General features: G+C 37.2%; 1 protein-coding gene across 2 annotated transcripts in view; it reads right to left on the reverse strand.

Moving 5' to 3' along the window:
- Positions 1 to 12,348, reverse strand: part of UGGT1 (UDP-glucose glycoprotein glucosyltransferase 1) — a 106,282-nt gene that overhangs the window by 67,944 nt on the left and 25,990 nt on the right. For both annotated transcript variants that reach the window (XM_031451185.2, XM_031451183.2), the window contains exons 7-13: positions 12,196 to 12,292; positions 11,183 to 11,261; positions 8,682 to 8,782; positions 7,886 to 7,985; positions 6,688 to 6,748; positions 2,717 to 2,808; positions 782 to 932 (exon numbers count right to left, since the gene is read on the reverse strand). In XM_031451185.2, the coding sequence (XP_031307045.2) occupies positions 782 to 932; positions 2,717 to 2,808; positions 6,688 to 6,748; positions 7,886 to 7,985; positions 8,682 to 8,782; positions 11,183 to 11,261; positions 12,196 to 12,292 (681 nt within the window). The remainder of the gene's footprint in view (positions 1 to 781; positions 933 to 2,716; positions 2,809 to 6,687; positions 6,749 to 7,885; positions 7,986 to 8,681; positions 8,783 to 11,182; positions 11,262 to 12,195; positions 12,293 to 12,348) is intronic.

A 12,348-nucleotide genomic window follows, 5' to 3' on the forward strand; every position in this document is an offset into this window, starting at 1 on the left:
CACAAAATGATTAAATGTTAACATTTAGTAAATATGCTGATGGTCACATGGCTGTCAATTACATTCATCTCTTTACTCTTTGTAACTGAAAACATTTTAACAGGAAAACAAATGGCATAACAGTATTCATCAAAATAACAGTTATACCACCAAATGAGAACTCAAATCGTTGTATCTACAGTCTATATTATTTCTCTTTCAAAAAAATCCCTCAAATAAATGCAGCACAGACACCAAGAAAAGGGGACTAGAGAGTTGAGGGGGTGACAAGCACGTCTCCATCACTGATCTCACCTTCACCACCATTGCCCGAGACTGCCCACGACTCCCCCCGCCTCTTTCACAGATGAGGAGACAGAGGCCCAGATACATCACAGAGCAGATACTAATCTTTATAAATCCTTCAATATAAAATATCAAAGTTGTTAAAGAAGTTTATCAGCTAAAAATTGTGATGTTTGTAAACAGTATCACATAAGACATGGGAGCAACTGAGAAAATATAAGCCAAATACTTTCCCAGGAGATGCTCAGCTGAATCCTAGAGGGATTTTAAAAGTGGGAAAATCACTGTCTTAAGCACATTAAGCATAATAGCTCAACTTTCTGGAGCATTTAAGAGCCTACTTTATTATATACACATAGTCCCATATAAGCAGTTGTAAATCTTTGATGCCTACAAGAGACGATAGGGACAACCTACTTCTCACAAAAGACAAATGAGAAAACCATAGTAACACACGTGGCCAGAATGCCCCGTGGACACGCCCAGAGACACCTACCGAAATGGCAGGGCTCCTGATGTCCACGGCATAGTCGGCCTCAGAGGGCTGGATGTTCAGCTTCAAAACGTTATGCAGGGAAAGGCCTTCTATTCCCAATCTGTGCAGACCCTCCATGACCCGAGCTTCATTCCTCAGCGTATCAAACAGACTGGAAAAAACAAAAGACAGAAAAACAGGTATTTAGTAGAAAAAGCATTAAAAAAAATTCTCACCATGAAAAAATACACTCAACGTCCTACCAAAGTAGTTGAGAAATCAAAAAAGGGAGCTCTTCCCCTGCTTCGTTTTCTCCAAGTATGTAGAACAAAGTAGGTAGGACTTGCTTCATGGTTCATGTTTATTTATATTTATCAACGTATACATTGCTTATAGAAATCATCTTTAAATAAGGGAAGCAAATGGCAAAATACCCTTCTTTCTTATGCGTGAGGTATATTCCATTACATATACATGTTGCATCTTCTTTATTCATTCATCTACTGGGGTGCACTCAGGATGCTTCCATATCTTGGCAATTATAAATAATGTTGCTGTTAATAGCGGGGTGTATATATCTTTCTGAATTAATTCTTCTTTTGTGGTTGGCTTTATTCCTTTAATAACTATGTAAGTTTAAAAAGATAAAGCTCTAATCTATTCTTAGAAACAATAAACAGTACATATATGTCAATTAAAAAATATGTGCAGTATATTGTGTATATGTATTTACATGCAATATATTGTATATGTGCAGTCAAATTGTAACAATTCTACCTAATAAAACTAAAAACTGAAAGGAGGAAGGAAGGAAAGAAAGAAAGAAAGAGCGAGTTATGGTAACTTAAAAAAAAAAGAAATCATCTCTGAATAAAAACACACAACTTGAGAATGAAATAACCCTAAGTCTGGATTTTACGCTGCATGTTTTTAAAAATACTAATTCCTCTGCAATACTTCTTACAACTGCACATATGAACCTACAATTATCTGAAATTAGTTTATTAAAAACCCCCAAAATACACTAGATTATATATGTTAATATATGCTTTAATATCAGTATCAATTTACACAGGCGCACACACGTACGATCACAGAAAAAAGGTCTGGAGGAATTCCTACCCAAGTTAGAGGTATGCTGGGTGAGGAACAAGAAATAAGAAGATGAAATGAAGACTTTACTTTTTAGTTCCTTTATCTCTGTACTATTTAAAACTGTTTACAACAAGCAATTACACAGTTTGTGATACTACAGAAAATTAAAGAGATATATTTTTTAATAAAAATATAGGCAATCTTTTAATGTGTTGTTTACTAATTTTTTACTAGCTCTGTAAAGCAATATGTGGACATAAAAGCTTAATTAAAATAATTAATTTGAAAAATATCATACTCTGGAAGCTACTTCTTCTGAAGCCTTAGCAATAGCTACTTTTTTATGATTACGAAGCCACAGTGTCAACTGTATCAATTTTAATTTCAAGGATAAAATCTGAATTCTACCTGTCCATTGCACCCACCCCTAAAAATTCATGAGGACAACTTAGAGCAATTTAGTCCTGAACCACATTTTAACAGAAAAAGACACATATTTATATAACATATGTAAGACAAAACCCCTTCTGAGAAACAACAGAGGCCGCATTTTGAATGAACTTACGTCACATTGTCCCAGAAGCCAACAACCCTGTTCTTTTCTGTTCCCATGGTTGACAGGAAAACTATGGCTCTACAAGGAAATCCTCAAAAGACACGTGGGCCTTAAAAGTCCAAGGCATCAGATAAAATGGCCAACTATCATGTGCTCAGAACACAGGCACATGTACACACACTCCCTGGGCCTGGGACGTCATCAGGCTTTGTAACTAACTACATCAAGGAGGAACCAGTCTGAACACGTCACCAGGGGCCACATGTTGTAAAAACTTTTCAGGGAATGAAAAATGTCACCCATACCTGAATATATCCTGTGTCTCTAAATCAATGTGAAGTCCATTGATGAACAGGGCTGACTCTCCAGGCTGTAATCCTAAAGTTCCCTTGAAATACTGAAACATTAAAAATTTATTAAGGAGCAGGAAGAGAATGTTCAACAACAATTTCCATGTTCGGGGCTTTATTCTATGCACAAATGTTGACATCCTTTTATTTACTATGGGAAACTTCAGGCTGGGTTAAGATTTCCTTTAATGGACCCTCACAGACTGTTCTTAGCACTTACTACAACGGAATAAAACTGCTGGTCTATGTGGCTTACACCTCACCCCTCTTCCTCCCTCCTTCCCTCCTTTCAATAATGATTAATACCACCGCTTCCTACAACGTCAGGGGGAAGGAGGGTACTAATTAAGCCAAGTGCTGAGGGTCACTTGTCTGTTAGCCTTCCCTGTCTGTGATGCTAGCCAAGGTTGCCCCAGCAGCCATTAACAGCTGTGCCCTCTTGACAAAGTCCAGGGATCTGCTCTAAAAGAGTTTCAAAACCCCATGCCTCCCTTAAACCTTCAAACAAAGGCCCACCAAGAAACCGTGAGTTGCTGCGGTGAGGACAGCACTTACATGCAGCCTAGTTCTCCGAGACCTGACCTCTGTGGGGCCCTCCAACCCCTACTCCCTGCGACAGCAGAGCACATGTTGACTGTGCAGCCCGCACAGCCCTCAGACCCGCCTGACCCATCAGAAACATCACTTTGGGGCCATATTGTAGCTTCTGTTGATTTATATCCCCTCCATTCAATTCCTCTTCCTCTCCAAGGAAACTGGGGCTGTTATTCACATATCTGACACCACACAGTAGGCGAAGGAAGAAGAGGATCAGATCCCACAGACAGAACTTGATCCATTAACTCTCCCAGGGCTGGAGGAGAGGGGCAGGGACCACTGAGCTCCCTTTGCTCCCTAGCAGTCAGGGGACCAAGAGGAATAAACTCTAAGATCTAGTGTTGTATGGGACAAACACAAACAAAACAAAACGATGTGGAAGCCATGGCTTTTGCATCTTTGCCTTGCAAGGATTAAATGGCAAGCGAGGTAAGGGAAGAACAGAAGAGCTCAATCAATGAGGATCAGAATTTTTTGCATGGGAAAGAAAATCTTCATGTCCACTCGCTCCCAGGGTGCAAATACAGCACCCTGCGACTGGGAGAAAGACTGACGCTGGCCTGGTAAACATAGCGCAGACCTATTTCTAGATCTGGATGCTGGAAACACAGGTGGGTTCCCTTTGTGAAAATGCATCACACTAAAGATGCAGGATTTGTGCACATCTTTGTATGTGCCTTATGTTTTTGTATTTTATACTTCATTAAAATATTTTTACTCAAAAAAAAAGTAGAAGTAGAAGAATCCATGAAGTACCAAAACACAGCCTGTGTTTAATGTTTTATCATCAGTGGAGGGGAAAAAGCCCTAAAATTAAGGTCATATTTGATACTGTTATTCTGGGAATTTAAAATTAAGTAAATAAAAATGGTCAATAAGGTTTCTTCAGTTTAGTAAATATCTGAGGTACATCTGGATTACTTATTCCTTGGATCTATTTAATTAACTAATATACATAAAGATTAAGAAAATCTGGGGTAAAGAGTAGACTGAACACAAGCATTTCTTCTTTTTTCCCCTCCTGAAAACTCCCTTGAAATGCCATTTTTTTTTAAAGGGCCTCTTTTAAAGTTATAAGTCTGGGGGAAGGGTATAGCTCAAGTGGCAGAGCACATGCTTAGCATGAATGAGGTCCTGGGTTCATTCCCCAGTACCTCCTCCAAATATAAACAAATAAATAAATCCAATTACCTCCCCCTCACAAAACAAAACAAAATGCAAAAATAAATAAATTTATAAATCCACAATGACGAAGAGAACAGGAAAGAAAAAGGGCAACTTATTGTGGAAGCTGGAAAGGAGATGTGGGAGGAGCAGCTGTCCCAGCAACCCTGAGAAAGCCAGATGCTAGGCTGACAGTGGAAAAAGCCAACAAGAACCCCAAGTGACCTTGTGGAGCTCCCCCAAAAGGCTCAGGAGTTGGCAGCACGAAGAACACATGCATGAAGAGGTAATTAACAGGCAAAAAAAAATGGCTCTGATAGAATATCTTTTCAAGATGAGAGCCCCCAGACTCCCCTGCTGATTTCATGCAGGCAGATGACTGCGGTCATGACTCCCTCTGCTCCACAAAAGTGGAGGCTCATTCCCTGGAAAGAGGAAAACAGAAAATCTGGGAACTATGTGAAATGAAACACAACTGAGGGCGGGGATCCCACACTGAATACAGGGGACTGAGTGGAAGTTACCAAATGCTCTTCCCCTCTGGCCTTCCACAATCCTGCTGGCCAGACCTCACCCTCCAGGCAGAAGATCAGAAGATCCTTTTCTGGAGACCAAACGGCTCAAGAGGGAAGGTTTAAAGATTCCGCCATTGGAGTTCCCTAGGAAACGGCCAGAACTCCACAGCCTACAGTCAAAAAAGCTACACCGTTAGGGCTTCCAATCAGCTTTTTATTGCCTCACTCCTCAATATGAGCGGTTGGCCACAGACCACCAGACATCTAAGGAAAGTCTCTAACATTAAAGACAAGAGAACAAGACAAAAAGAAAGGCAACTTAAGAGGCAACAGAACATGCAGAGAGAAGGAAATATGCTCATAAAACACTGATATCTTCAGAAAGATAAGAGAATACTATAAAAAGAAGAATCCAAGAATAACAATAACTCTTGTAAGTTAAAAATTTGACAACTAAAGAAAAAAACTCAACAAATGAACTGAAAATCCTTCCCAGAAAGTTTAAAAATAAAAGACAAAAGAGCTAGAAAATAGAAAAGAAGAGATTTTTAATTAGGCCAAACTAGTCAAGGAGGTATAACATCTTAAAAATAAGCAGAGTTCTAGGAAAACAGAAACCAAAGGGAAGAAATGCAAAGAAATAATTTCAGAAAATGTCCCAAAACTGAAAGAAATGATTTTCCAGGCTTAAAGGACCCAGCAACCACGCAACAGTACAGAGACTTTTAAAAAAGGCATATCACTGTGAAATTTTGGATTACTAGGGTCAAAGAAAAGATCCTAGATGATTCAAGAAAGAAAAACCAGGTCTCATACAAAGGCTTCAGACCTCCCAAAAGCCACAATAGAAACCAAACTTCTAAGGAGCAATGCCTTCAAACTTCTAAATGACTTCCAATCTAGAATTCTATATCCAGCCAAGCTATCAATAAAAACAGAAATGAAAACTGGTTTCTTAAGAGTCTGACATTTACCTTGCATGCAACTTTTCTCATGAACAATGATTTGCCGCACCAAAATAAAGGAGTAAATCAAAAACAAAGAGGACTTGGAATCCAAGAAATAGGCGATCCAACAAGAGGTGAAAGAAAAGTCCCAGGAGAACTGGTATGCACTAAACATAAAGAACCACCAGTCCACATGAAGCAGCTCAAACACTGATAAAACCACAACAATACAGGGAGGGTAGGGAGGTGGGGAAAGTCCAGTATGGAATATTGGAAGATACTGAGGGGAGATGAGGGACAGGAGTGAAAGAAGGTTAAACCTCATCCTTGCGATAGAAGGATCCAGAATGGAGAAAGCACCAGTTTAAGCTTACTAGAAGTCCAGAGGTAAATAACAAAAGACTCAACCAGGAGTTGAAAGCAGATGCTTCTGGGAAGGGGGACACCAGGGAGTAAGACATATTGGGGAGGTGCCATTTTTCTAAAGAGACTGGTAGCACCATTTGATGCTTCAAATTATGCTCATATTCAACTTTGATTAAAAACTATAAATATAAAAAAGATTATAGAAATGAATCAAAATACCACCATCTTTGATAAAAGAAGAGTAAAACTGTTAAATATCACTGATTTAACCCAGACTTCCTCATCTTTAAAGATATTATACAAAATGAAAGGGCCACTGTTTTCCATTGGTTAATACCTTCTGATTCTCTTCCACTTCAGTTCGAAGTTCTGAACTCACAGCTGTCTTTGTTATTGCTCTAAGGAAATAAAAACATGATCAGTGCTTGGCTTAGTATTTGATAGAAACATCTATTTCCCTATATTTAAGTATGAAACAACACATTGCTCAATAAATTACAAAAAAACTGATGAAAAAAACCTTAAATCTTTATAATTGATAAATATATTTCTCCTCTCAGATATCTGTATTTTTTTCATGATCACAAGACACAAAGCCAAGGGAAAGTCACAGTAGTAGCTGCATTTTAGTGCAAGTGCAGTTATTTTCAAGACCTTAGTTAAACGCATGTAATTCTCTTCCCATATAAGATCTCTGCAGTTCATGGGCTAAAGGATAACGTTAAATAAATCAAGGCAACAAACTGTTCATCCTGTTTAAGCACTTCCAATGGAGGCAGAATCCTGCAGGGGTATCTTCAACAGCAATGCTTGACTAAATGAGAATGTACCACATGATTGACAGATCCCGGCTGAGAAGGATTTTCTAAGACTAATCAAATAAACAAATTTATTTACAAGATATCTCATATCAGAAGTCAAAACACTTCATTCAGTGACTCAGGAAAAAGACTATCATTTACACTTCTAAAAATTTGGCTTTTGAAACAATTTTGCCTTGAATTTATGGGATGTGGAAGACCATTCCATGACTGAAAGCAATAGCAGAAAAGCTGCATTCAAAATCTGAACCCATCATTATGAACAAGTCAGCCTCTATAACTTGTTTCCTTCATCAAGATTGAGTAAGATGATATACATGAAACTCTTCAGTAAGAAAAACACCAGAGTCATGCCAGACCCTAGATTAGTTATGGCTGCGTATATTAGATTTTGTTAACTCATCTAATCCTGAAAGGTAGGTATTGTTATCACCATTGTACTGCTGATGAATGTGAGGTCATGGGAGGTTGTTTATTTGTGAAGTTCACTTGCCTGGCAGGCGGCAGTGCCAGGAACACAACCTAGACTGGGCTCCAACCACACAACACAGCAACTGGTCACCTTCTCAGAAAGATAGTGTCATCAGCAGCACAGTGCTGGTGGGGAGAGGACTCTTAACTTCTTAAGAATTTTCATATTTGAATGGATTCACTTTACATACAAACATGAGGATGATTAGGTACATGTCTCAAAGCCTTCTCCCTCTAAATTACCTGGCTTTGGTAGGAAAATTTTGACTAAGATCCTTCATAATCACCAAAGCTAACTCAACAGGAGCAGCCAAGATTCGGGCAGCAGTCTGGAAACTTAGATCTGCAACAAGGCCAAATAAAAAGTAAAGTGTATTACTCTAACGCAGTGAGACATGGGGAAAAACACATTTATTTCCCACTATGTTCTTGGTAATTAAGAATGCCCTAGAATGTCACCACTTCAGAGAGTGCCCCATGGTTTAATGTCAGGTTTTATTCACTTCTGAGGCCCCTGGAGTGTTTATTGTAGCCATTCCTTGATCTTCCTGCATAAACACCTGGGCATACACCAACACACTTTGCACAGAGTAAGTCCATCCCAAATCCTGTTCCTTCTAAATTTACAACATGTCACCAAGTCTAGCAAAAGACATTGGTAAATTATGTTGTAGGAAAACCTTGATATATAGTTCTTTGGACCAGAAATGCACACATCCATCCTGCTATAATCACATGCCTTTAACATCTAACTGTTTAATAAATGTATACACACAGAAACAGAAAGATTAAGACACGCTTCTTTCTAGTATTACAAGCTTATACATCTGGTCACACAGAGAACGATCTGGCACTCATTTATAAATATGTATTACTTGAAAAGTGTTATTGCCTACAAAAGGACTTTCTTCCTTTCTTTTCTGATAAATCATAATAAATTACATGATTCTTAAAATCTATGAATAAATATAATTAAGTTCAAATTCTGGTTTTTAATATCATAAAATTTAGGCCTATGATTCCTCTATGCTTTTATCACCTTGCAACTGCCAAACTTTTAAAGGGGCCATTTCATTGGTGCTCTCCACAAGATGCTTTCTGAGTTCTTTCAACTGTCCCTTCAGGTCAGGGTGCAGGTCTCTGAAAGAAACATAACATCAGTCCTTTTCACGTGACTTCTCTTTCTCAAAGAACATATAGAAGTTGACTCCAATTTTATCTACATGATTTTCCCCTTTTAGTAAAATTTCCTATTATTATATTCCTACATTGTAGGAATTATACAAATTCCTACAATGTAGGAAAAAAAGTATACTTTTCTTTAAAAAGAAGTTAATATAGAAAAGTATAAGTTAATTTAAAAACCATAAATTTTACAGATCAAGCCATGACTCACTACAACAGTGACCCCTATGCTGGGGGAGGGAAAGGAGTGGGACTGAGAGCAGGGGACAGAGGGGATCTCACCTCTACCTGCTGTGTTTCACTAACCTTGTTTCTCTCTTTCTTTAAGTAAAAGAAGGCATTATGTTGTGGGGAGGAAACCCTTAGTAAATAGATCTTTGGTACAGAAAAGCAAGTAGGATAGCAACAATCAGCTCTGGGTGGTGAGTACATGGGTGTGTTATGCTAGTCTCCATCCTTTCCTGAATCTTTTTAATTTCTCAAAGTAAAACTGGAAATACACTGCTGCCAGTCCCAAAATGAATTACTTTCTGCTACACACTCACAAGTCCTTTAGTCACATGAATACAATTCAAGCTAACCAAGATTATTTGGTTTTGTTTAGTTTTACCTTCAAATATAGTACATTCTATTTCAAGTTAGTAAAACAGAAGTTATCAGAGGCAGAAATACATCATTTAGATCAGACAGACAGATGGAACAGAGTAATTCTGTTTTTAAATACTAGAAAATCAAAATTTCTTAAATGTAACATGCAGAAAGTAAAATTTTACTCAGATTCTTCACCTTCCAAGAACCAATTCCGGTTACTACCAACTCTTCTTCGTGATAAAAATATCTTAAAATGAGCCAATTACTTTAGACAGCTAAATAACTATTCTGAATGTCTAAAAGGAAAATGTCTTTATTATTCTGCATGCTACCTTTGTGCTAACTAAAGCTCATCTACAACATGAATATCAAAGGGATTCTGGAAACTTGAGTCCAAAAAAAAATGGAACCTGACTGCATACTAGTGAGGCCACAACTAGTGTTAAACACAAAGAAATGTACATGTGTGTAGGATGAAATCAACATGTGCACAGTAATTGAACATGGACTATGTACGTCATCTGTGCCAAACGGTTAATCTCGTTAAGTCTTTCATCAGCCAAATGTTAAAGTATATGAAACTGCACCTACACATACTAGTTCCATTAACAAAAACACACTGTGGATATCCTAATTAACATTTCCAGGTAAGGCAGAATTCAGGGCTCTGAACAATTATCAAGTTTTACCAGAAATAATTCCAACAGGGGAGAGTATAGCTCAGGGGGAGAGTATAGCTCAGTGGTAGAGCATGTGCTTGGCATGCACAAGGTCCTGGGTTCATTCCCATGTACCGCCGCCATTAAATGATTAATAAATAAATAAACCTAATTACCTCCACCCCCCCAAAAAAAAACCTACTAAAAAAAAAAAAAGAAAGAATTGCAATAATTAAAATAACAGCCAAGAACACTTTTCAGCTATAAAATTCTGATGCTTTCATAAAAGTTACAGAATTTTCTTCAGAAAAACATTTCCTAGCCTCTTTCATATAAAGCAAATTCTAATAAAATGTGTTTCAACTGAACAGGCATAAAATCTACTACACCTCTTTTGCAATTTTTCAAACTAGTTTAGCGTAAGTAAATAGTCATGACCTCTCTAACTTAAAATACATTTGATTTTCTCAGGAAAGGACTGAGGGAATCAATCAGATTTCTCCTATTACAGAGATAAAAAAATGGCATGTAACTTTATACCATCAACTGCAAGACCCAGAAAAGGAAATCAATTTGAGCCATAAGCAGGCAGCCATGGTATCATGTCAGAATAATGTGCTTCAAAATTACCAGAAATCAGGGGGAGGGTATACCTCAGTTGTAGAGCACATGCTTAGCATGCACGAGGTCATGGGTTCAATACCCAGTACCTCCGTTAAATAAAAAAAAATAAGAATAAATAAGTAAATAAACCTAATTCCCCCCTTAAAAACAATTCATTGTATTTCTATACACTAGCAATAAACATACAGTAATGGAGTTAAACAATTCCATTTACAATAACATCAAAAGAATAAAATGCTTAGAAATAAGAAATGCAAGACTTGTACACTGAAAACTAAAAAAAAAAAAAATTAACAGAATTAATAAGAAATCATAAAGTGTCCTACAAACTTAAGTGGTCATCTATTCCTATAAGAATTTATATACAAAGTACTGTTGGGAGGTCTGTAACTCAGACAGTAATGAGAAAGATGATCTCACACAGCGAAGAAGCCTGGAGGTTTAAAGGGAATAAGATCATTTCCCAAAAGAATATACACACCTTAATTTTCCAAAGAGGAATCCTTGAACTTCATCAATAGGATCGTTTTCACCAATCACTGTGGTGTTCACTTCAGTTCCTACAAAAGCACAGCAAATACATGTCTAATCACTCAGATTAGAAATAAAAATATTAACTTCATGAAATTTGAAAATTGTAAAAAAAAAAAAACAATTTGAAACACCTGAAATTGTAACAGCTTTGAAAACGTTGAATATCTCAACTAAAATTTTTGTAGTGGTAACAAACAGAATAAACGTGTTTTTGATAGAGCCTGTGTTCCTGGATAAAGTAAGAATGTGTTTTTCCTTAAACTCTGGAAAAATTTACATGTTAAATATTTCAAAATTAATATTTTTAAAATTATGAATGATAGTATTCAGTATCAAAATTCTGAGGAATTTGCAACGAGGCAACTTAATCCTAAATACAATTATTGAGAACAGAATGATGATGAGGTAGTAGGCTATCTTATCTTCATGCACCAAAACCAACCATTTCTACCTTGAAAACAAGCCCAAAAGACATAAAAAGATGGCACATAAAATTTGTTGAAATAATTCAAAATCCTAGAATATTAGAATAGGAAGTACCCCCAGTAAACTGTTCCAAGTGTAGAAAATAATAAAAAACATAAAATTGTTCGTTGATTATATGACAGTTTAAGATTTCACATCGGGTCACAAATTAATCACTATTTGTAAACTACTCATCATCAGTAACAACAGCTACTACTTACTGAACCTTTCTGTGCAAAAAACTTTGTTGAATTCTTTACCTATACATCTAATATTCTCCTTGCAAATACTTTAAGAGGCATATATCATCATCTGCACTCAACAGGGGATAAAATTAGGACCTAGAGAATTTGTCATCCAACTCAGATATAACAGTACCAGGATTCAAACACAGGTTCATCATACTCCTAAATCTATTCTCATCAAGGAAACAAATTCCTCTTTAACTCATATTTAAAGCCAAGAAAACACATTGGTCTTAATTTACAAATTCACCTTTCACCTGAGTATCATCCTTGGCCTTGTACTCAGTGCTCTTAATGGCCAATTCCACACCGTAGCCAGAGAGGTAAACAGGCTCCTTCCTGGGATTCTGCAAGCAGAGCAAGTATTCTATCATTACCTCCCCGTTCGTCCTGCCATTACTAC

This window comes from Camelus dromedarius, chromosome 4, assembly GCF_036321535.1.
Source record: "Camelus dromedarius isolate mCamDro1 chromosome 4, mCamDro1.pat, whole genome shotgun sequence".
In the NCBI taxonomy this organism is placed as follows: domain Eukaryota; kingdom Metazoa; phylum Chordata; class Mammalia; order Artiodactyla; family Camelidae; genus Camelus; species Camelus dromedarius.